At 41.2% G+C, this 26,679-nt stretch overlaps 1 protein-coding gene across 1 annotated transcript in view; it reads right to left on the bottom strand.

The window, feature by feature from the left end:
* LOC117528100 (protein shisa-6) overlaps nucleotides 1-21,619 on the bottom strand; it is a 257,952-nt gene extending 236,333 nt beyond the window's left edge. The window contains exon 1 of the mRNA XM_034190645.1: nucleotides 20,858-21,619. Coding sequence (XP_034046536.1) covers nucleotides 20,858-21,414 — 557 coding nt within the window. The 5' untranslated portion in view covers nucleotides 21,415-21,619. The remainder of the gene's footprint in view (nucleotides 1-20,857) is intronic.
* Nucleotides 21,620-26,679: the final 5,060 nt, after the last annotated feature.

The following is a 26,679-nucleotide window of genomic DNA, read 5'->3' as shown; positions in this document are numbered from 1 at the left end:
CACAATGGGGCTGAAATGAAACAATCTAAACTTTTTCTGAATTAAAGCTCATTTGTGTTCTTGTGTAGCTTTAATTCAAAGTGTTTAGCAAAATATTGTATTAACCATTTAAGAATTGTGGTCATTTCTACACACAGTCCCCGGTTTTCAGATCCCATAAGCAATTGTCAAACTCCATGTGAGAGTTATTCGTGGATCGGCTGAAAAGTTATGCCTCCTCCATGATTATCTCCTTAAAGTTTTGAATGCTTTCTATCAGGCAGTGCCATTACTTGCTTGATAATGAATTAATCCTATTGAAGGCAGAACTTTACAGCCAAATCTTGTACAAATCATCTCTCAGAGACAGTCTTCTTTAGACAAAACCGGGAATACGTAAACACACATTTATAAGTTAATGACGATGGACTTCACAATCCAAACTCTTTGGTGCCATTTGATAAATGTGTCTGGAGGAGGCAGTTCTCAAAAACGGAGTGACTGTGGAAGAAGGTTATAAGGTCTTCAAAGCTTTCATACTGGCCTTATTATTTGTCACCTACCGTGGTTGGATGACTTGGTGTGAACAGGCGTGTAATGATTTTTCACGTTCTGACTGGTGTCTCATCTTTGGGCGACCCATCGATTGCTGCAATATTTTCATGCTCATACTGAGACACCGAACCTGGTCCTTGCTGCCTTAGAATGTCTGCCAGGGCTCTGGAAAGAAATTGCAGAAATGATTAAAAAAAACCAAACAAAAAAAAAACATTTCACTCTCAAATGCCTCTGTGTTCTAAAAAGTATCTTTTTTTTTCTTTTTGTACTCACATTCCCCTAAAGCCTTCCTTATTTTTTTCAGATACATTTCCAATTTTAATCACAGAGGTTTCTAGCGAGGCAGAGAGGAAATTCTAATTATACTCACCATCACAGGAGAGTTTGAGTTTCAACAACAGTGTGTTTGAGATGACAAGTTCAATTATTTGTTGTGAACTAGGGGTCAAGGCAAGTTTATTGCAGCTTAAGTGTGTGTCTGTTCTGTGGAGCAGCAAAATAAAAGCAATGTTCCACAAAGAATTTCACTTCACAGTGACAGCGTGGAAGACAGAGCGCCATCACTGGCTCCTAAAGGAAATAAAAGGGCAATGCAACTGTGTCAATGTCAACCTAAAGCAAGCTCACAGTCCACTGTTCTCTAACTCTGTGACTTTGGGAGCGATACCGTGTATTAATAGCATTCCCTTCCAGGATGAGCATACTTTAGCTGTATCATTTTTACAGACAGAGGCGACCTGATTTGCATCGCCCCAGTTGGCTGTCATGGTGTGCGGAGCAGCAGCAGCAGCCACTGAATTCACAATTCTACATGTTGCACGAAAAACCGGCTCCAATTTAAACATATGTTTGAATGTGACATGACAACAAGGAAGAGAAACATCAGCAGCCTGTTGGTGGGTTACACCGGATCTCTGTGACCCCTGTTCCACAAAGGGTCACCAGTCTGCAGGTTTTCTAAAAACCAGCCACCTGATGACACAGGTTAGGACCTCAGCAAACACAGAGAAGGACTTCATTTCCACCACCAAAATAAGAGGAGGGTCAAAACTGTTGCAGAAACTCAGACTTCATTCAAGATATCTCAACATCTGGTTCTGTCTTTGAAAAGATTCCTTTAATGTCGTCTTTTTGACATTCTCTCCATATTACTTCACAAAGCTGTGTTTGGTTCAAAGGCCTTTCCTTATTGATCAGCAACTGATGGAAAGCTGGAAGTTCTAATTACTCCAACATCTTCAGCCTTCCCCTTAATGCAAGACATTGTTTTTTTTTCTTCTTCTTCTTTCTTTCAGTTAATTCACAGGCTACTCTCTATAAACAGCACCAAGAATAAGGTTTGCAATTTGTTCCTGGGCTGCCCAGCTAGCACAGAACATAACTAGAGCATTGCTTGGGGGTTGCAGTCTGGGGGAGGTGATCTAGTGGTTAGGCGTTGGACGTGAGACCAGAGGATCCTCAGTTCAAGTCCCAGCCTGACCAGAAAATTACTAAGAGCCCTTGGGCAAGGTCCTTAATCCCCTAGTTGCTCCCGGTGTGTAGTGAGCACCTTGTATGGCAGCACCCTCAGATTGGGGTGGATGTGAGGCATTGTAGTGTAAAGCTCTTTGAGCGTCTGATGCAGATGGAAAAGCGTTATATAAATGCAGTCCATTTACCATGTTGCTAATACATGGACACAATGTTACTTCTGGAGCAACTAAATTGCAACCTCCCAGCAATGCTGTAGTTACGTTCCGTGCTCACTGGGTGGGCCGTCAGAAGTGTATTTGTATGTTTCTCTTTATTGCTGCTACGTTCTGATATATTTTTTCTTTTTTTTATTTTGTTGTATTTTGTTACAATGACAATAAAGAATCTGTACCTGTAAGTGTTGAGCATGTAGAAGTGTTCACTTTTCTCTTCAATGACCTACATGTCTTCATCCTTGGTCTTTGAGAATGAGAGCCTGGGAAAACCCTCTGGAGTCATGAAGGTGCTGGACAGATGATATCTTTGCAGTAGATGGCAGTGTTCATAGCAGTGTGACTAGCATTTGGAAACTAATGTTCCCCATAATGCATTGCGACGTGTGTCCTAAATGCTAAACTTCAAAATTAGTGCTTACTTTAAATAAAACATATAGCTGATATTTTCACTTTGTGAAATGACAGACGTGGTGTTATTGCAATAACTTGTCCAGAATTAGTTGTTTAATAATTATAATCCTAAGTCAAAACTGTCTACCGGAGCATGACTACCGTAGTATGCCAGCAGGTCTGTATGGTGTGAAGATAAATTATCTATTTTTCCTCCCTTCCCCTTCCTTTGTCTCTGGTAGTCAGCTGTCTTCTGCCTACAGAGGATTGAGCTCTACCATTCATAGCTGTCTGTCTGCTACAAAATATATTAACAGGTAGGCACTAAATATTGACTTCAGACTTTACAAATGTTTAACTGTTAAGCTTCATTCACTATGCCATTATCTGAACTAAATTTATTGGAAGCTAATTGGTCCACTGATGGTTTCAAAGTTTATCTGGAAAGCTAATCCGGTAATGAAATGTTACCTTCGACCACTGCAATATATATATAGATATATATATATATATATATATATATATATATATATAGATATATATAATAGTAGTGCTATGTGACTAAAAAGATTAATCCAGGTTTTGAGTATATTTCTTACGTACCTGGAAACAAGGTACCAGTAGATTCAGTAGATTCTCACAAATCCAACAAGACCAAGCATTCATGATATGCACACTCTTAAGGCTATGAAATGGGCTATTAGTAAAAAAAGTAGAAAAGGGGTGTTCACAATAATAGTAGCATCTGCTCTTGACGCTACAACTCAGAAGTATTAATGTTCAAAACTGCTTTTTTAGCTGTGATTTTTTTTGCCTGTGAATCACTAAACTAGTATTTAGTTGTATAACCACAGTTTGGAACCAAGATTTTGCTCGTTACTAGTGTGCTTGGGTCATTGTCTTGTTAAAACACCCATTTCAAGAACATGTCCTCTTCAGCATAAGCAACATGACCTCTTCAAGTATTTTGACATATCCAAATTGCTCTATGATACCTGGTATGCGATATATAGGTCCAACACCATAGTAGGAGAAACATGGCCATATCATGATGCTGTGCACCACCATGCTTCACTGTCTTGCACTGTGAACTGTGGCTTGAATTCAGAGTTTGGGGGTCGTCTCACAAACTGTCTGCAGCCTTGGACCCAAAAAGAACAATTTTACTCTCATCAGTCCACAAAATATTCCTCCATTTCTCTTAGGCCAGTTGATGGGTTCTTTGGCAAACTGTAACCTCTTCTGCACGTCTTTTATTTAACAGAGGGACTTGCGGGGATTCTTGCAAATAAATTAGCTTTACACAGGCGTCTTCTAACTGTCACAGCACTTACAGGTAACTACAGACTGTCTTTGATCATCCTGGAGCTGATCAATGGGTGAGCCTTTACCATTCTGGTTATCTCCTATCCATTTTGATGGCTGTTTCCGTTTTCTTCCACGCATCTCTGTTTTTTTGTCCATTTTAAAGTATTGGAGATCATTGTAGATGAACAGCCTATAATTTTTGCACCTGCATATAAGTTTTCCCCTCTCCAATCAACTTTTTAATCAACTACGCGGTCTTCTGAACAGGGTCTTGAACGACCCATTTTCCTCAGCTGTCAAAGAGCAAAGCATGTTCAACAGGTGCTGGCTTCATCCTTAAATAGGGGACACCTGATTCACACACCTGTTGTGTTCCACAAAACTGATGAACTCATTGACTGAATGCCACATACGATTATTGTGAACACCCCCTTTTCTACTGTTTTTTACTAATAGCCCAATTTCATAGCCTTAGAGGTTGCATATCATGAATGCTTGGTCTTGTTGGATTTGTGAGAATCTACTGAATCTACTGGTACCTTGTTTCCCATGTAACAATAAGAAGTATACTCAAAACCTGGATTAATCGTTTTTAGTCACATAGCACTACTACTATTCTGAACACTACTGGAGATGTGTGTGTGTGTGTGGTGTGTGTGTGTGTGTGTGTGTGTGTGTGGGTGTGTGTGTGTGTAGTGCATCCTAAAAGTATTCACTGCACTTTTTCCCACTTTTTTATTTATTTTTGCAAATTTATTAAAAATAAAAAAACTAAGAGGCAGCACGGTGGATTAGTGGTTAGCACTGTTGCCTCACAGCGAGAAGGTCTAGGTTCAGTTCCCCGCCTGTGGCCTTTCTGGTTGGAGTTTGCATGTTCTGGGTTTCCTCCGGGTGCTCCAGTTTCCTCCCACATCCGAAGGACAGGCGGGTTAGGTAGATTGGAATCTTTAATTAAATAGGTGTGCGAATGGGGTGTGAAAGTGTTTGTTTGTCTGTTTGTGGTGCTGTGACAGACTGGCGTCCTGTCCTGGGTTGTACCCCCCCTCATGCTCTATGACTGCTGGGATTGGCTCCAGCCCCCCGTGACCCTTAAGGTGGACTAAGCAGTTGAAGATGAGTGTGTGTATAAAAAAAACTAAGAAATCACATGTAGATAAGTATCACAGCCTTGGCTCAATACTTTGTTAATGCACTTTTGGCAGCAATTACAGCCTTAAGTCTTCTGAATATGATAAAACCACATGAGCTCAATTTTGAGCATATATATATATATAATTATATATATATATATATATATATATATATATATACACACAGTGAGGAAAATAAGTATTTGAACACCCTGCGATTTTGCAAGTTCTCCCACTTAGAAATCATGGAGGGGTCTGAAATTTTCATCTTAGGTGCATGTCCACTGTGAGAGACATAATCTAAAAAAAAAAAATCCGGAAATCACAATGTAGGATTTTTTTTATAATTTATTTGTATTTATCATATATCATATATATCATATATCATATATCGCAGACAAACACAGTGATAACTGAGAAGTGAAATGAAGTTGTATAGGATTTACAGAAAGTGTGCAATATTCTTTAGAACAAAATTAGGCATTATTAGTAGATCCTCCTTTTGCAGAATAACAGCCTATAAATGCTTCCTATAGCTTCCAATGAGAGTCTGGATTCTGGTTGAAGGTATTTTGGACCATTCTTCTTTACAATAAAGCTCAGGTTTGTTGGTTTCCAAGCATGGACAGCCTGCTTAAAATCACAACCACAGATTTTCAATAATATTCAGGTCTGGGGACTGGAGATGGCCATTCCAGAACATTGTACTTGTTCCTCTGCATGAATGCCTTAGTAGATTTTGAGCAGTGTGTAGGGCCATTGTCTTGTTGAAAGATCCAGCCCTGGCGCAACTTCAGCTTTGTCACTGATTCATGAACATTGTTCTCAAGAATCTGCTGCTATTGACTGGAATTCATGTGACCTTCAACTTAACAAGATTCCCAGTACCTGCACTGGCCACACAGCCCCACAGCATGATGGAACCACCACCAAATTTTACTTTATGTAGCAAGTGTTTTTCTTGGAATGCTGTGTTCTATTTCTGCCATGCATACCGCCCCTTGATATATCCAAATAACTCAATTTTAGTTTCATCACTCCACAGCACCTTATTCCAAAATTAAGCTGGCTTGTCCAAATGACTTTAGCATACCCCAAGTGACTCTGTTTGTAGCGTGTATGCAGAAAAGGCTTCCTCTGCATTGCAGCATCATACAGCATCTCTTTGTGCAAAGTGTGCTGTATAGTTGAATGATACACAGAGACACTATCTGCAGCAAGATCATGTTGTAGGTCTTTGGACCAGGTCTGTGGGTTGACTATGACTGCTCTCACCATCCTTCGCTTCAGCTTATTTGAGATTTTTTCTTGGCCTGCCACTTCGGGCCTTAACTAGTACTGTGCCTGTGGTCTTCCATTTTGTTACTATGTTCCTCACAGTGGAAACTGACTGCTGAAACCTCTGAGATAGCTTTCTGCACACCAGATGTTGAACTTTTATCTGTGTCATTGCGTCCTTTTTATCTGCCTCGTGAATTCCCACAACTTTTTATAACAGTACTATACATTCACCCAAAGGCAAATGCTGCCTGTGCTTCTAGTACTGTTTTTAATGTTGTTAAAAAATTACAGTCCATTTCACCTGATGCCCCAAATTTTATTTTGGGAGATTTTAATCAAGTCTCCTTGGAAAAAACCCTAACAAACTTCTATCAATATGTTACCTGCCCAACCAGGCATGGCAAGATTTTGGATTTATGTTATGGGTCAATTAAAGACGCTATTAAATCACTCCCTCTTCCTCCGTTGGGTTTTGCAGATCATAATTGTGTGCATCTTCTGCCAACCTACAAGACTGTTTTAAAGAGGGGAAAAGTACAAACCAAGGAGGTTAAAGTTTGGACTGCTGATTCTGAGCATTGTTTGCAGGAATGTTTTGACTGTACTGACTGGGACATGTTTAAGCAGTCCTCTGATAACCTGGATGAACTCACTGATGTTATATGTTCTTATGTCACTTTTGTAGAGACATGATTGTTCCCTGTAAGAAAGTTAAAATTTATCCTAATAATAGACCATGGGTCACTAAATCAGTGAAATCTTGTATAAAGAAAAAGAAGGAGGTCTTCAAAAAGGGAGTAGACTCGGACCTTCTTTAGTTACCAAAGAGCTTAAAATAGAGATTCTTAAAGTAAAACAGACCTATAAGTCTGAATTGGAGAAGAGGATGGCTGCTCATAATCTTGGGTCAGCTTGGTCTAGTATGAAGGCCATTGCAGGCCTCCAAAATATGGAAAGCAGCACAAATATTACTTTAAATGGCTTCAACTCAGATATTGAAACTAGCTAATGCTCTTAATTGTTTTACATATCTGATTTTAGTAAGGAAACTCAGGAACTTGGTCTCAGGCTCCGTGACTCTCAACACTTCTCCCTTCACCAATGGGATATAGAAAAAGCTTTTCTTAGCACAAAGGTAAATAAGAGTCATGGTCCAGATAATATCTGTGGCCATTTACTTAAATCTTGTGCAAAAGAGCTGAGTCCAGTTTTTTTTATTATATTTTTAACTGGTCCTTGGAAACACAGCATGTCCTCAAAGTGTGGAAAGATGCTGTTGTGGTCCCAGTTCCTAAATCTAGTAATCCTACATCCTTGAATGATTTTAGGCCTGTTGCTCTAACATCAATTTTGATGAAGATTTTTGAGAAATTGGTACAGTCGGTAATGCTAAAAAATACTATGCATGCACTCAATCCGTTACAATTTGCTTACAGGCCTAATAGAGGAGTGGAGGACGCCACACTCACTTTGCTTAATCTGCTTCTCAGGCATTTGGAGGGCAGCGGGTGTCATGCCCGGCTTTTATTTGTTGACTTCTCTTCAGCTTTTAATACAATTCAACCCTGTATTTTAACCCAAAGGCTTTTAGAACATTTTAAATTAAGTAATAATCTCGTGGGTTGGATTTTAGACTTTTTAACAAACAGAACACAGAAAGTTAGAGTGAACGGGATTTTATCAAACACAGTGTGTTCTTCTACTGGCTCGCCACAAGGGTGTGTGCTCTCACCTCTGTTATTTATTCTCTATACCAGTATGTGTCAGAGCACTTTTAAAAACAGGTTTATTTTAAAATATGCGGATGATACAGTGATTGTCAGTCTGCTGCGGGATAACGAGAGTAGCCACGGTCCTGTAGTTGACCATTTTGTTAAATGGTGTGAGGACTCGTATCTTCAGATTAATATATCTAAAACTAAAGATAAAGATATGGTCATTGATTTTAGGAAGAATGGTAGCACACCTGGCAACACAACAATGAATGGTCAACCAGTTGGAATTGTGAAAACTTATAAATACCTTGGGACTATTATTGATGACTCGCTGAAGTTTAAGGCAAACTGTGAGGCGGTGTGTAGGAAGGGACATCAGCGCTTGTTCTGTCTCAGGAAACTGTCGTATTTTCACATTGGCCGAACCATGTTAACACTATTTTATCGTGCTTTTATTGAATCTGTTTTAGCTTTTTCTTTGGTGGCATGGTTTGGCAGTTTGACATTGAAGGATAGGAACAGACTGAGTCAGATCATTAAATGGTCCAGTCGGTTGATTGGTGAATCGCAGCTGAGTTTAGAGTCCCTGTACACTAAACAATTACAGCGGATAACCAACTGCATTACAGTTGATGACTCCCACCCCCTGGCTAATGAATTTCAGCTTTTACCTTCTGGCCGTAGGTTTAGAGTCCCAAGGTGTAGAACAAAACGCTACAGGAGTAGATTTGTCCCAGCAGCAATTGTGCAGCTGAACAAATCTTAGTAGGTTTGTATATGGTTATATTTAGATATTTATATACTTATTTATTTATTTGCCCTTTGCACACTAGTTTTAAGCTGACCATCTTTTTAGTGGTTTTAAGGTTGTGAGTCCTTGGTGGTGTTTGTTAACTTGTTTTGTGTATGTTCTTTGTTAGTATTTTTAGTGTTTTTTATTGTTGTTGTTGTGTTGACTAACATGGACGCCTTTTTTCTGTTTTCTGTTTGCTGCAAGCCAAATCTACCTACGGGTACAAATAAAGTTACCTGAACCTGAACCTGAACCTGTATCCTTCCCCTAAACCATGATGTTGAACAATCTTTGTTTTCAGGTCATTTGAGAGTTGTTTAGAGGCTCCCATGTTGCCACTCATTAGAAGAAATGTAAAGAGGAGAAACATTTGTAAATGGCCACCTTAAATACCCTTCTCATGAGTGGATTCACCTGTGTAAAGAGGTCAAGGGTCAATGAGCTTACCAACGCAATTTTTTTGTTCCAATAATTAGTGCTAAATGTATTCAAATCAATAAAATAACAAGGGTGCCCAAATTTATGCACCTGCCTAATTTTGTTTAAATAATTATTGCACACTTTCTAGAATACTAGAATATAAATATTAGAAACTTCATTTCACTTCTCAAATATCAGTGTGTTTGTCTGCTATATGATATATTAACTGACATTCTGATCCAGACAACCAATGATTTATAAAGGAAAATCACGAAAATTAACAGGGGTGCCCAAACTTTTATATGCAACTGTATGCAATATATATATATATATATATATATATATATATATATATATATATATTGCATTCATTGACCCACCCTGTATATACGAGGTCTCTTAGATAATAAACCGACCCTTTTATTTATTTTTTTTAACTATATGGATTTGAATGACATGCGATTACACCAATCATGCTTGAACCCTCGTGCGCATGCGTGAGTTTTTTCACGCGTGTCGGTGACGTCATTTCCCTGTGGGCAGGCCTTGAGTGAGATGTGGTCCCGCCCTCTCGGCTGAATTCCTTTGTTTCACACGCTGCTCGAGACGGCGCGCGTTGCTTTATCAAAATTTTTTCTGGACCTGTGAGGAATATCCGAGTGGACACTATTCGAGAAATTAAGCTGGTTTTCTGTGAAAAAGTTTAACGGCTGATGAGAGATTATGGGGTGTTTCTGTCGGTGTAAGGACTTCCCACGGAGCGGGACGTCCTGCAGCGCTTCCAGGCGCCGTCGTCGGCCTGTTTAGAGCTGAAAACATCCTAATTTAAGGCTTAATTCACCCAGGACATCGTGAGAGAACAGAGAAGATTCAGAAGAGGCCGGCATGAGGAATTTATGCGGACATTCCACTGTTTAAGGACATTTTTTAATGAAAGACATACGCGCAAATTCGCCGAGTTGTTTCCGTGACGACTCGGCAAATCTGTGTGCGCCGCGACAGGAAAAACACCTCCGTGTTGAAAACCATTTGTAGAATTCAGGCGGCTTTTAATGGCTTTCAACAAGTGAGTAACTGAGAAATTGTTTAACAGCTTGGGCATGTTCCAACTTGCCCGTTAAGATTTCCAACGGAGGTGTTTTTCCTGCCGCGACCCCCCGCGGTCGGGTCCAGCCGACATGCGACTCTGCCCGCACGTTCTTTCATTACAAAATGACCGTTAACAATGGAATGTCCGAATAAACTCCTCATGCCGACTTCTTCTGAAAGTTCTCTGTTCTCTGACGACTTACTGGGTCAACAGAGCCTGAAATGTGGAAGTTTTCAACTTGAAACGGCGAGACGCTGCCGCCTCGAAGCGCAGATCGCCGTCAGGCGCCGTGGACCGTCCTTAAAGCGACACTACCAGACCAAAATCTCTCATCAGCCGTTAAAATTTTTACCGAAAACCAGCTGAATTTATTGAATGGTGTCCACTCAGTTGTGCCTTACAGTTTTGAAAAAATTTTTATCAAACAAAGCAACAGTCTCTGAGCCATTCCTAAACAATGAAAAAAATCGACGAGCGGGTGGACGACTCCTCACTCAAAGACTGCCCACAGGCGAATGACGTAACCGACAGGCGTGAAAAAACTCTCGCATGCCCACGAGGGTTCAAGCATGTCTGATGTAATCACACGTGATTCAAATCCATATGGTTTTTGAAAAAAATAATAAGGTCGGATACTTTTCTAATAGACCTCGTATATATATATATCTACAGGGTGGGTCAATGAAATGTTACCACTTTTTCATCGTACACAAGTGAAATGAGAACTTATTCAAAAATTTTATTTACAGACTTGTAACAGAAGCATCAAATTAACATTTGATACCAAAGGTTTCCCACTTCGTCTCTTGTTTTCCGCACAGTTCAGTAATTGATGACATGTTCAATCCATGCTCCTCTTCTTTGTATTACAGCTGCAGCATGCACATTGAAGTCTGTGATGACATTGCCACACATCTCAAGAGGGATTCTCCGAATTTCTTGACGGATGTTGGTCTTCAGGGCCTCAATGGTCTTCGGATTGTTGTAGTACACTCTCTAATTGTACGAATTAAAAAAGTGGTAACATTTTATTGGCCCACCCTGTATATATTAAAAAGTGAAAGTGAGATGCACATCAAAGGTCTCTTAGCACAGTCATGAATCCAGCAGCCTGTGGTATACTGGAGGCGCCATAACCCCTCAAACCCCTAAAGCACTTTATCCTTCTCTTTTTTTTTTTTTTTGGCCATTTGCAAGTATCTTCCCTTTTAAAACTCGGCTGGGCAATCGGAGCAGAAAGCATCATTCTCACAACCGACCAGGCACAAATTGTATGTGGGTTTGCTTTGGAGAAGGTGATCAATACAGCCTGTTTAAATCACTGACTTTAGCTCTCACTTGGCATTTCTTATATTTTGGTGAAGGTCACAGACGGAGCAGCAAAGGTCCATCAGCGGCTCAGTATTCTGCTCACATTACTCCTTCAGCCTCAGAGTGAAAGAAGCCAAATCGCTTTGGAAGCACACCTGAAATTAACAGCAACGCTCCACCTTTCAGGAGCAGGTCCTGTCCCGCAGGACGCCAATCTCACATTTCACTGCTCCTTGCACATGTCCTGACAGGTCTGATCCAGCAGACATTATAACGACAGCTATAACCATCAGCGGGAATAAACAAATCATAAAAACAAGTCGCCGATCGACCGCGCAGCCGTACCACCTCATTTAAGGAGCCTCTCCAAACTCTCAAGGCCACCGCGTTCACACAAGTGGTGACATTAAGCAGATCCACTTGAAAATACACCCTGTGGCTAAAAGAGAAGTGCAGAAAGAAGACATAAACCTCACCGTCACTTCATTTATGGTGCAGTAAAAGAGTGAAAATGAGATTTGCTGCACTTTTATGGCTTAGTCCTGATACTTTCAAATCAAATACACCGTTATGATACCTCACCAAATAGAAGGCAGACATCTAACTTGTAAAAAGCAATCCTGAACTGATCAACACAGGCTCTATTCTACAATATTACTGCAAAGATTTCGACACTTTGCTTACAACATTCTGCAAGAAAAGCTGAGTAATCTCTTTTGACATTTTCAAAGCAGCAGGCAGCAAATGGCATGACCAAAGCCAAACAATGTCCAATTATCTTCATACAGTCAGAACAAGTTGTAGATCCCCTCCGCTGCTTTGGACAAAATGAACTCTGGGTAATGACGAGTGACTCGAGTCTTGAATAATAGTTGTGACTAAGTGATGACTGATGTGATGATTTCTTTTAATGAGTAGGTGGCAAAGTCTGACGTAGCCCAAATCAAATATTCATTAAATCTTTTGTGCTTTTTCAAAATCTACTTAAGCAATGGATTAGAGTATCCCAGCATGCATCACACAAAAACCAGACTGGATGGTGTTCAAACCCGTTGCAGTAGGCGCTTCAGAATTCTTTGGACTAAAGGAAGAAACTGATGTGTACATGATAAAAACATCAAAATCACAATCTGAAAAATGAATTAGTCTTCATTAAGAGGCAGCAGAGATCTTGGCTAAGCATTCCCTCAAACAAAGTCACGTTTTGAAAAGCGGTGGGTAACAGTGGCCTCACTGAGTAAAATATCCTGCCATGCACCTTACTCGACGGTCATAGTAGCTACAAACACTTGATGGGCGTTCCCGGGCATGGCCAGCTCGTGGTTACTTGGCGGAGAAACCCAACACTGTGGCTGTGAGATTTTCCTCCTCGTTTGACTGCTTAATGCAGGGGTGGCCAAGTTCGGTCCTCGAGAACCACCTTCCTGACACTCTTAGTTGTCTCCCTGCTCCAACACACCTGAATGCAATGAAAGACTCTTTCATTGGATTGGCTCTCCAGGACCAAACTTGGCCACCCCTGGCTTAATGCAACCAAACATCACTTGATTTTTTCAGTCTAACGTCTTTACACAGTGATGCTCCTGTAGTCCGAATTAGCACGCTAACATCTCCGTAAGATGTCTTTTAATAATAATAATATATTTCATTCATATGGTGCTTTTAACAGTGCTCAAAGACACTTTACAGGTTTAAAAACAAAGCACTCAAAAAAAAAAAACCATACATTAAAAGCAGTTGTTAAATGGTGGGTTTGGACCTGTGGCTTGAAGATGGACGGATTGGCACAGTCACCGATCTGTTTACAGAGAGAGTTCTGGGGGAGGGAACAGCTATGGAGAAGGCTCACCCCAGGTCCAGCGCTTGGTCCTGAGTGGCACCGACAGGTTGGCATCAGAGGAGAAGGACTTTGAAGTGGGACAGGATACCACATGAGGTTCTTGAGAACAGGCGTGATGTGATGTGATCACGGGACCCGGTGTGTGTGAGCAGACAAGCAGCAGAGTTCTGAAAGTACTGGAGGTGGAGAGGTGGAGGTGATGGTCTAGTGGTCAAGTGTTGGGTTTGAGATCAGAGGATCTTCAGTTCAAATCCCAGCCTGACAGGAAAATCACTAAGGACCCTTAAGGTCTTTAATCCCCTAGTTGCTCCCAGTGTGTAGTGAGCAACTTGTATGGCAGCACCCTGACATCAGGGTGAAGGTGAGGTATTATTTAAAGCCCTTTGAGTGTCTGGTGCAGATAGAAAAGTGCTATATGAATGCAGTCCATTTAGTGGAGATTGAGGACTTTTGAAGATGTACCATAGAAAATAATGCTGCAGTTGTCTAAGCTGGATGTGATAAAGGCGTGGATCAGAGTTTCCATGGCAGAAAAGGAGAGTGACAGATGGAGACAAGCAATGTTCTTGAGGTGGAATAAAATGGTTCTAGTGATGTGATTGATGTGGTGTTTAAAAGACAGGTTGGTATCAAAAATGACTCCAAGGTTGCAGATGATGAGTGGAGCAAGTTGGGGTGGAGTTATCAGTGTTGAGGCAGAAGTTGTGGGAGGTGTTGGTGAGGGATTTTGGACCAATGATGATTATTTCAGATTTGTTGCAGTTGAGTTTGAGAAATTTGGTTTGCATCCAGGACTTAATCTCAGTGAGGCAGTTGGTGAGACTTGAGTGAGTTGCAGGGGTGATGGATTTGGTGGCAATGTAGAGCTGGACATCATGAGTACAGTGTGAAAACCCAGACCATGACAATGTATGATTTTACCAAGGAGAAGCATGTAGAGGATGAAGAGGAGAGGACCCAGTACCGAGTCCTGGGGGATGCGTTGGGACTGTCTGTTAGTGAGATAAGATGATAGCCAGGTAAGAGCAGTGTGGGTAATGTTGAGGGAGGATTCAAGGCGTGAGAGAAGAATGGTGTGACAATGGTGTCAAAGTTGCAGTGAGGTCAAAGAGGATAAGAATGTAAATCACTTCAGACGTGTCACCTGGTTACTAACAGTGGTTTTAGATTTAGAAGTGTTTGTTTCTTGCAAACCTTTACCAAATATATGAGAAAAAACAAATTTATACAGAAATAAGATGTCTTACAGTGTTTTCCACTAATTTTGTGAGAGTGAATAACCAGCTGATGTCACGCTGCCTTTTGACTCACTGTGCCGCATCGCTCAGCATTTGCACAAATAGAATAATTGAATAACCTTTATTGTCATTGAATAAAATATTAAACAATAGCGCATTGCCCGTGGGGATCCATGGGCTCTAGATTGACCCTAAATACATAAGCATACCAAACGGCAAATGTCAGCTCTCTCCAGTTTCTCCATGATCGAAGCCGCGTGCATGCACCCACGCATGCACGCACACAGAGGCCACCTGTCCCACACATATCCCAAATTGCACATTAAAAAATAATATCGTACATGATAAAAAACAAGAATGTAATAAATATTAAACATAAATAAACATCCACTAAAGAATAAAATAGACTTCTCGTCTATTTTGGCCCCGCCTAGCTGGTGGCAGAGTGACATTTCTCTTGTCGTTGCAAAAGGCCTTCTCTGATTAAAATGAAAAGCAGGTTGTTACTTGTAGCTAATGTGATTTCAGGGTAAATCAGGTGATTTCACTGATCAGCTCGTCTACCTGTCTGAAGAGTTGAACTGATTAGGATCAGCTGGTTGAGTGTGTGGATTAAATAAATATATGTTTGGACTTTTACTAACTGAATCTGACCGGTTTTCTGCCACTAATTGAGAGTTTGTGAGTCATCGTGTGAAGCATCTTGAAACAAAACTGATATGTGATTCCAGCTTCTGCACTGTCAAAGTGAAACAGCTGACAACACTTAAGGCCCCTTCACACACAGTGCAAAGTTTGGTTGAATATGGTGAAACAGCGCAAAACAGTTTGAATTAGCGCACCATGAAACATCGCTTCGACGGGCAGGTGTGCACGATCCCAGTGCGAGGGTTCGTGCACGTGACAGTGTCTTTTGAGCAGGAACACAGTGCAAGGTGCACCACATCGCACTGCTGATGTGGAATAAATAAAACATAAAAAACAGCTGGTACCTGTGGAACCACATCGCGCCCCTTATGTGGAATAAATAAAACATAAAAACCAGCTGGTACCTGTGGAACCACATCGCGCCCCTTATGTGGAATAAATAAAACATAAAAAACAGCTGGTACCTGTGGAACCACATCGCACCCCTTATGTGGAATAAATAAAACATAAAAACCAGCTGGTACCTGTGGAGCCACATCGCACCCCTTATGTGGAATAAATAGTAATATTAGAAAAACCATACCAGCCACAGGATTTTTACTTGCACTTTACTGATTGCCAGCCCAAATCTTTACCACTAAGCTACCATCACTGGTCTGTAAATAGTGTGGGGAAAATGCCTGAAATCAAAAAAGAGAAGGATGTATTTAAAAAAAAAAATAAAACCACACTCTATAAAAAAACATAGCATTTTATATTGAATCCCTCTTATCAAGCGTGCAATACAAATATGATCCATCTGTTCCTGTGTAGATGACCCATGGTCACAGACATACAGTCATGAAATGACATGAAGCAGTGACAAGAAGCAGTTCGCTCTTCTCGTGTCCACATCTACTGGCATGTGTCCAGCCGGCTGCACACATGTCCTGCTCGACATGCTTGTCTTGTGGATGGCACACCAGAAGTGACAACACGTCATATGGAACAGAGCTCACATGGGTCACGTGAAAGTCGGATCGCCCGCTGCGTGTTCTGATCTGACGGTCCGATTCAACCTGGGGGCAGCCTGTCAATGGGCTGCAGCATGCGTGCGCTTGCTTGATCGCTACAGCCCACAGCATTTAACGACACAGCAGTATATGTTTTTAATTTATGTCCACGTGATGACAGCAAAAAGACACACGCAGAGTCACAGTGGGCAGTTGTTTGTCCATGTCTGTCCAAACACAGTACATGCTGTCCAGCTGGGATGTCCAGAATGACAGATCTCCACAGCTGCTTCTGTCGGTGGCCACACCTCCTGTCAGTTCCGCGCACACACCAAAGCCACACTCGTGGGGAACTTAGACAAATTTCACTGCCAGCATGACAGTGATTGTCTGCAGACTGCTGTTGTGCCAAGAGTGCGACTGGCTACAGATTTTCTAAGTGCCAAATGAGTGGCGTTAGAAGTTCGTGTGTGTCAGCTGGAATTTAGCTGACACCTGCTGTGAGAGGGATCAGTTGGTTCACACAGCACACACTTCTTTCAGGCAGTGGTGTGTGCAAATAGTTGTAGCAACAGGTGTACAAGGCTTCATTTGCACTTCTAACAAACTGCACTATGTGTGAAGGGCCTTTAAGGACAGCAGCTGCAACTTTCAGAGTTTTCTCAAGTTAAGGACTTTATTTAGATCAATTTTGGTTCTCGCGTTTACTCAAAGTGATACATTTGAAGTCAAACCAACTCAAAACCTCATTGTACTTGAAGATGAAAGAGGTGAAACCTTCATCAGAACATTGATCCATCCACCGTAGGGGTGGATCCTATCCCAGCATACAAATGAAACTCTTAACTATAAGAAAGCTCAGAGTTTACCTCCACTAAGGCACAAAATGTACAATGTGACTGGTTGACTCCTCTTGATTCAGTCATCTTGTTTCTTTAACCGATTTTGCCTTTGATTTTTTTTTTACCATGCAAAGTCCCCTTTAATTTATATTGAGCCCAAAGCCAAGTTGCAATCCTTAGTCCACCAAAGTGGACAAGGTTTGACCTTTTGGACTATACCACCAACTTGATCCTGAGCTTTAAACATCATCTGGAGTACAGGACTTAAGTAGTAAAGATCAGAGAACAAACATCAAAGACAGGAGCATAATCAAAGTCAAAGACCAATGATCAAAGACTGAATTAATTCCTTGTCCAGATATGTACCAAAATTTTAATGGGTTCTCCTTTGATCCAAAACCTGCTTCTCCACTAAATGTATTTGAAACATGACCATGGTTTTTGAGAAAATGAAACAGACCAGCAAACAGACGGACAGAAAACATAATCTCCTTAATGGAGTAAACTAAACTAACCTAAAGCGTTTTTGCTCAGGGTTGCTGTAGCAGACACAGGTTCTAACAGTTTCTTTCTCAGTGCACTACCAAGGTTATCATTCATTCATTCACAACAGAAGCAGATGAAAACATCACTGACTTAAAAAAATAACAATATACAATAATAAAATTCAGGAACAGCCTTGTGTGCATGAAAGAGAAGATGGACTGCACTTGGATTGGGGAGGTGATGGGCTTGTGGTTAAGCGTTGGGTTTCAGACCAGAGGATCCTTGGTTCAAACACTCATTGTGCCAGAAAATCACTAAGGGCCCTTGGGCAAGGTCCTTAATCCCCCAGTTGCTCCCCGTGTGTAGTGAGTGTCTTGCATGGCAGCACCCTGACATCAGTGTGTGAGTGTGTCTGTGTGACTGGGTGAATATGAGGCATCAGTGTAAAGTGCTTTGAGATTGTTGAGAGAGTGCAGATGGCGAAATGCTATATAAATGCAGTCCATTTATATAGCATTTTGCAGTGTTGCCTCACACTCACCCATTCACATGAACGACAGCACACTGCCACTAGGAGCAGCATAGGCATTAAGGTTCTTGCCCAGTAGACCTTTGTGACTTTCTGCTCTGGCAGGAAATTTAACTGATGACCCTATGGTCTTGAGCCCACTGCTTTAACCACTAGACCATCACCACCCCAACATGCTCTCATAATTAAAATGAAGATACAATACATAATAGTCAAATAATTACAGGACCCACAGAAAACAGCACTTCATTGAATGATAATGTGTGTGTGTGTGTGTGTGTGTGTGTGTGTGTGTGTGTGTGTGTGTGTGTGTGTGTGTGTGTGTGTGTGTGTGTGTGTGTGTGTGTGTGTGTGTGTGTGTGTGTGTGTGTGTGTGTGTGGGGGGGGGAGCACAACTATGGAGACTGCAGATATTTTTAAGGCAATCTGTCAAACCATTTTTAGTGCACTTTGGCAATTATTTTTATGACTTTAATCAGGCTTTATCTCATAACTTGGGGTTTTGATGATGCTTGAGAAAAACATTGCCTTCAGTTCATTCCATCCTTCGCCAGACAGTAATTTGTTCAGCTGGTGACCAAGATGGCCAGGGGACATGTTTTTATGCTGCCTTAATGCTCATAGAGCAATTCAGTGACCACAACTGCTGCCTTGAGGATGTAAAAATATTGTCATTATAGCTGCGACGGTTCCCATGGGAATGAACATGATCAGTCATCGCAGCTTTCACTGGCATTTACTTTGTCCTCCGGGTCCAAACTGACATAAAATACTGTTGGTACAGAACGGCTACTACAAAGACATATGCGCTTGGCATTTTTCATCGAGGAAGCTCTGAGGAACGATCACAGAGAGAAGGGAATGAATGGTGTGAGATAAAGATTGTTCTCTGCACTTAAACGCAATGTGGGACATGTTCAGCATGAGCTGGATCACCGGGATGCAACCTGAATCTATGCTGTGTTTTGTGAAAAAGTAACAGCAACGATCAAGTTTCAAAGCAGCAGCTTCTGGTTTATGTTGCAATTATTTTGGCTTAGACTGCATGCTGAAGTGCAGGTGCTGTAATTAAATATTAATTTGAGCTATTTTCTCACAGAAAGTTCTAACAATGAAAGACTCTAGTCAACAAAAATCATGTGACGGTTCAGGTGAACTTCTATGGATCCACCAATGAGAAAAACTGTTCTAATTTTACCTGCATGGTTGGTGTTTTGTCTATTAATCAGATAACTTGCAAATTTATCAAATGACCTCGATAAAAATTTTGAACTTAAGAACCGTTAAACGTGGTTGTCAATTCAGAAATGGATTCAGATGGGAATTTTTTAACTGCAAGAAATGTTTTTCCAAAATCTTTCTTCCAATGTCCATAAAATGTGGTGGATTTATTATAAATTTAAAGAAGAAGAACTCACTCAGTGACGGTGTTGATCATGATCCAGGTGTGGAGTCTGGATCATTTAATTTACATTATTTTACACAGCATGATGGGTCGTCTTTTTGTTGTTGTTTTCATTGCATGTTAAAAAAAAAAAATCTTTTTTTTTTTCCCAATCTTCATAAAACTTGGTGGAATTATTACTCTTTCCAAGAGGAGGAATTCATTTAGGTAATTTTACACAGTAAATGGGCATTTTTTCAACTGCACATCAAAATATTTTCATCTGATTTCTGTCAAATTAAGTGTGGATTCTGAATTTTTTTCATTGTCTTTGTCGTATGTGTTGAGATGCGTGAGTTGGCCCAGGGTTTAAATGTGCAAGTTTCCAGTACAGTTCCTGGTTCAAACCACACCCCTGCTCATTCTCCAATAATGTGGAGTTGGGTCTGGAAGAGCATCTGGTATAGAACTTGTGCCAAATCAACATTTAGGTCCACCTAGGATTTGGTGTGGTTACCCCATAAGGGAGCAGCCAAAGGGACTTACTTTATATGCTCTGAGATGCAGTATTTTGAATATATTCATAATTTTTGCCAGTTTTTTCCCATAAACCATCATTAAAGTGTTGAAATGATCAGTCTCATCAAAACAAATAAACTCTTTAAATTTTGATCTGGTTCTAGTTACCAATTCTGGAACCTTTTTTTTTTTTTTTAAATTTGCCATATTATTTTCCATATTTTCAGATCCAGAAAACGATCTGAATTGGTTAATGTGAAATATACACATGCAAAAGTTCGAAGCATCCTGAATATATATATATATATATATATATATATATATATATATATATATATATATATATATATATATATATATATATATATATATATATATATATATATATATATATATATATATATATATATATATATATATATATATATAACTTCCCCCAATAATATGTTGTTGATAAAAGTCCAAATTCATTTCCAGGGAATTTTGCGCATATTGTTAAAGTTTATTAAAGAATGTACGAGACCTTTGCAGGTGAGTAAAAACTTGTGGGTTTCAAGCCAAAATATTTGATTTCACATAGACAAAAGAAAAGAAATAAATTGATCACTACACTGTTCCTCCAAAACCATTCAGATCTCAGAGTTAAGTTTTTTGTGCGCTCATGCATTGTTTGATCACTGCACTATGTATTTGTTTTTACTACTCAATCATCTTACCTGTGCACATTCATTTCCTGAGGGGGCTTGGTGGCTTTATCGTAGGCTACTTTGGCAGAAATCCCAATGGCGATGATCAGCGCGATCACGCCGCACGTGATGTACACGGTGGTGTTGGTCCGGTCCAGCTCCGGGTCGTACGTGTCACCTGTGGGCGCCGGTGAAGGGGGCTGTGTTTTGATCCAGTCCGGGGTGTTGTAGTTGGTGCAGGTCCTCTGCTCCAGTCGCTTCCCTCGGTCCGCGCAGCAGAAGCGCAAGAAGCAGCTGCCGCAGCAGAACCGGTGGTCGGTGTTGTTGCAGGCGAATTCTTTGTCAAACTGGCCGCTCACGTCGTAGTAGCCCAGGCAGGTGTCGTGCTGGATACCAGTGACATAAGGGGCCTGGACCTGGGTGATCTTTCCCGGGAAAGCCGGCGGGACAGCAGTGGTGCTGCCGTTGACCTCCTTCAACTTTGCGTTCCTCCTCGGCGGGGGTTTGCTCTTTTTGTTGGTGACGGTGCACAGCACATTCAGCGGGTCGAAGTAAATCAAAAGAAGCAGGAGGTGCTTTATCCCCATCGTTTGAGGAGGCGCTGCTGGATGTGCGCCGGCCTCCGCTCACTTCTGCGCGTTTCTTTTGCGAAAATCAGTGGAGCGCTTGAGCCCGCGCGGAGCTTCTGGAGGTCTTCTTCATGGCAGGTTATCCTCTGTGAGCCGAGCTGTCACTCACAGACTGTGACTGCGAGCTTCCACACCGACCACAAAAACGACATGTCTCACCACTGTCTCATACGAGACTCTCTGCTGACACTGAGTGTGTGTGTGACTCCTCTCGTTTTTCAATACTGCGGAGAAAAGAGACAAGGAGAGAGTAGTTCGGTTAATAAAGTAATCAACTTCAGCAGTGAACATTTAAGAAAACGAAATTAAAGACGAACCATCCTACTTTGTCGAAACAGCCTACCTTGGGATGAATTTATAGACATTTGTGTTCTCTTGCAGTATCCTTTAAGTAAAAAGTACAGCTTCAAAAACCGCACAAGCGCAACATATTTGCACAGTGGTGCACGGCGCTGGTGGGGACAGAAGCATGTGATCATTTTTCATGATAAAGTAACTTACAGTAGTTAGAATATCTGCTGTTTCGAATGAGTAAAAGCAGCAAAACTGGAATGCAGAATTATTCTAGACACAACTTTATTGGCGACACCAAAGACACAGGCGTGTCCCCTAAGTCCCGAAAATGACTTTTGTGTGTGTGTGTGTGTGTGTGTGTGTGTGTGTGTGTGTGTGTGTGTGTGTGTGTGTGTGTGTGTGTGTGTGTGTGTGTGTGTGTTGTATGCACGCGCACAAAGCCTCGGTAGGATGAGACGTTATATCAGGACTGTTCGTGCGCCGGTGTGAGGAGAAAGTGCGCGACCTGTACGGAACGCTGTCCGAGGTGCTGGAGAGGTTTCAGCACCTCGGACAGCTCCCGAGTTTGAACAAAAAGTCCCCAAGTTGATGGCGCTCTGCTCCACTTCAAACTGACACAAGATTCCAGAGACTACACACAGAATAAAAGACGTCATTTAGTCAGTAACTCTGAACTTCATAAAGAACAAAGAGGACTTACCGGTCGCCGATCGGCTTCTTTCAGCCACTGCAACCGAGCCAAAGTGCGTCAGCAACACAAGAGGCAAAACCTCTCTCCGCCCCGCCCCTCTCCCACGTCACGGAATCAGGTACCCCAGTTAATTATCAGCCTCCCACCCCTCAACCTTCATGTCTGGAGGCTTTGCTGGATAACCGCTGGAGGAGAAGCAGCGGTGATAAGACTTTGCTGTAGCAGGCGAGGCACCGCTCGCTGTCAGCCTTTACGCATCAGTGCGCGCACAAAGCAGCGCGTCTGCACGCACACCGACACGCCTGTGGTGTCTGCGTGTGCGTGTGACCGTGCAAATGTAAACCCATTCTCGTGCCTTATTTATTTATTTAACTTTGGAATTATGAATCAAATAAGTGGAGGAGGGAGGATTTGCGTCCGGAATGTCAAAATAAAATAAAATTAAAAATGTTAGCAGTTGCCAAAGGGCTAAAAAAGTGTTTGTATGATGTTTTATTCCTTTCCTCTCAGAAAATAACTTTGAAATCTCCAATGTAAAACATTTTAAGATAGTTTAACTTGGAAATGAAAGTTCATCCACTGCCTTGAAACTGTAAGTTAACTTTAAGATAACTTTCAACTCAGAAATAAAAGATGAAATAGTACTTTCTGTTTGTCACATATTGTCTATATTTTAGGTGTAAATCCGTTATCTATGACATATCTGCATAATGCAGTGCATAATGATTTAATTATGTTGATGATTCCACAGTGGTTTAAAGAAGACAGTTTGTTAAGCCAAGGCAACTATGTTTTTTGTTTGTTTGTTTGTTTTTTCTCTTGCTGCCATCTCGACCGAGTTGTTTTGGTTTTTCCCCCTCTGGGGTTTTTTGTCAGTTAACTTACAAACCCAAATGCAATCAACAAGTCTCAAAAAGACAACACAATGCATTACACCAAGTTCGATTTGGTAAAACTTATACAAATTGAGGTGAAAGTTAAAAACACATCAGAGGCCTAGAGTCAAAGGGACTAACTGAGTGGAAATAATGAATTGGAGCTGTAATGTTTTACACTGTAAGAATATTTTAGAAATGTAACACTTCAATCTTAATACCTTTCTTGAATTGTGCCAAAATGTTTTCATCTCTCTTTGCAAACTCAGAAAGAAAATTTCCCTCTGCTTCTCTGGTAAATGACAAAATGTCCCTTTATTTCCTGTTAGGACAATGACAGCTGGTCACGTGAGTTATCCACTAACCAAATGGTAGGTGAGTTTTAGATGCAAGATAGCGACTGACTGCTGGCGTGTGCTTGAGCAAGACATAGACACCGACCTTGTGGCACTTTTCCCTCTTTCAGTCAAAACAAATGTTAAAGTGGTAGAGCAGTGATTAAAGTATGGGCTGAAGCTCCCTGGTGGGTCATGAAGGTCCTGCAGGTAAACAGTGAGGTCATCAATGTTGACACAGTTACTTCGAAAAGTTACTTTTTTAGTTACTTTATACAGTTACTTCATTAGCAGCTACTGACGACTTGTCGGCAGTTGCTGAATGTAACTAATATGGTAACTTGCAGTCTAACTTGGGTACTCTTAAGACAGTGTAATCAGCAAAGTAACTATTAATTACTTTGCTGACCCCTGCAGTGCACTGCAGGGGTCAGTGGTCGTGGGCATCTAACACAGTTATAGTGTTCATGCTCAGCTCCCACATCCTTTAAATGGCAAGTTGCACAAAACAAAACTTTATGGTTTCTACCCTAATTTGACCCAGCAAGCAGCTCAATGAACAAAATGTATCACTTTTAAAAGATGTGCAGAAATACATAGCAATCTTGAACCTTTTTGGCAACATATACTTCTACACTGCATAGTGAGGAATTCAGTGACAAAGTAACCATTTACTGTTTTCTGTGTGTGTGTGTGTGTGTGTGTGTGTGTGTGTGTGTGTGTGTGTGTGTGTGTGTGTGTGTGTGTGTGTGTGTGTGTGTGTGTGTGTGTGTGTGTCGCGGGGGGGGGGGGGGGGCATTCTGGAATCCAGATCCGGGTAAGTTTGGGTCACGTTGTGAATCACATATCTTTAATTTGAGTCCTCATCAAATCTTGGCGGACGTCATAAATCTCTGATTGCTCCTATTGAGTTCATAAAAGATGAAGAAACTGTCACATGCAACACTGTGTCCTCTCAGTGCATCTGTCACATCTACTACAACCTGCAGTCCCTGGTTCTTCTCCAAGCCTTCTCTGGTCAGCTTCCCTGTGTGCACATCTAAGTGCAGTGGGATTATATGTTGTAGGCCATACAAATCTTGATGCCATCCTTTTGCTAGTTTGCAGGGCAAACACTGCCCGACAACACACCAACTTTCACTGGGAAAAACACTCTGCTGGATTTACAAGTTTTAAATGTCTGTTGGTTGAACATTCTGATCATGTGCAGCCAATGCACATATTCACATAATGTTTCCTTTTTTCATTCATTAATTCTTTCTTTCATTTCCTGCCACTATTGTGGGTCTGGGTTACAGTGGCAGCAGACCAAGCAGCTCATCCCACACTTCCCTGTACTCGGCTAAGCCTTTAACTCTTCCCAAGCCAACTGGGAAATGTAATCCCTCCAGCATGTCCTGGGACTTCCTAGGGGTCTCCTCCCAGGTGGATGTGCCTGGAAGACCTTCTGATGTGAAGAGGCAGTGTTTGTTTCAGTGTTTTACTAAAAGATGTTCTGAACAATATTTAGTATCAGTGTCACAGAACACAGTCTCATTCATCAATAATACTACAGCAATATACGATAAAATTACTCATGAAAATCAGTTACATTACAGATATGAAAGTAACAATTTAACTCTGAATAGATCCAAAAGAATAGACCTACTCAATGACTGCAGCAGATAGACGGTTACTTTCAAGAGGTGGGGATGGACCACTTCCTGGGTGGTTGTCATCCAGCCACTTTTTCTAGACATGTCCTCTGGCCAACCATTTGTCTCTTAAATATCTTGCAAGTCTTGACAAATGGCTATCAAATTGTAGCATTCTTGAGAAAGTGCAAAAGTCTTTGCGTGGCACTGTGGCACTGAAAAGCCATTTCTTTTCTCTGCAACCCAGAGACTAGATGTAGCCTTGCCTCAGGACCAGCACACCTGTGAAGATGAGCTGCCCTACAACACGCAGGCACACTTCATGCCTTGGTGTTTTCGCTGCTGTTAAACACAGTGGCAGGATATTTTTGAGCCTTAAGACAAAACACAGGTGAAATACGCCTTCATGAGCTTAGGCCAGTGACATTTTGTGCCTACACTGTTGTAAGTGTGGAATTAATGATGTTATTGAACCACTGACACAGGTGACAAGGAGATATCACCATAGCAAGAGATGGTTAATGGGATTGTTAAAGTGGTATTCAAATGGAGCTTTAATCATCTTCACACTTCTGTTTTAATTGAAAAAACAGTCAAAGCAGATGGTGGAAATGACTGCAGTAAAACAGCCCAGTCAGGTAATTTAAAAGTGAGATGAAACCATTTTAACTGGACTTTGCTGTCATTGTCAGAACCACACTGTCCTCGTTCACTCAGTAATTATCCAGGTGTCAAAGCTCATCCATCTGGTGTGCAGGCTGCAACCACTGCAGAGATTTATTTCAGCCAGCCTGAGTGCTTTTTGATCAAGGAGAATGCTGTTTGACCACCGTCTGCTTTTATTACTTCTTGGCTGAGAGCTTTCTTACTGCTTCAGTGGGGATTTTCGTGACATTTGGTGAAAGGTTGGATTCTATCTGTCTGTTTCTCTATATGTCTGTCTGTCTGTCTGTCTGACTGCAGTTTTGTCACTCACTCACTCACTCACTCACTCACTCACTCACTCACTCACTCACTCACTCACTCACTCACTCACTCACTCACTCACTCACTCACTCACTCACTCACTCACTCACTCACTCACTCTGCTAATTTCGGGGACTTATTGACACTTATTTGACCTTTCTGTGCTTTGCAGTCTGTTGTGTTGCTCTGTGCTGTATTTTATAGATGTGTCACATCAAAAAACATAAATGATTTAAATTGCATTCTGCAGATTTTCATGTACATTAGAAATAGTAATTAAAGTGATAAATTAACTAAAACTGCCAAAACCCCAAACTTTCCCACATGGTAATTCTGATCAGTTCAAGGTTGCTGCTGATTAAAGTCCATGAAAACACTCTTGTTGATACATGATTTTATTTGCATCAGTACAATAACTGAAAGTTACC

Source organism: Thalassophryne amazonica, chromosome 16, assembly GCF_902500255.1.
Source record: "Thalassophryne amazonica chromosome 16, fThaAma1.1, whole genome shotgun sequence".
Classification (NCBI taxonomy): Eukaryota; Metazoa; Chordata; class Actinopteri; order Batrachoidiformes; family Batrachoididae; genus Thalassophryne; species Thalassophryne amazonica.
The sequence above is the reverse complement of the archived record's forward strand: the minus strand, read 5'-3'. Positions and strand labels throughout refer to the sequence as shown.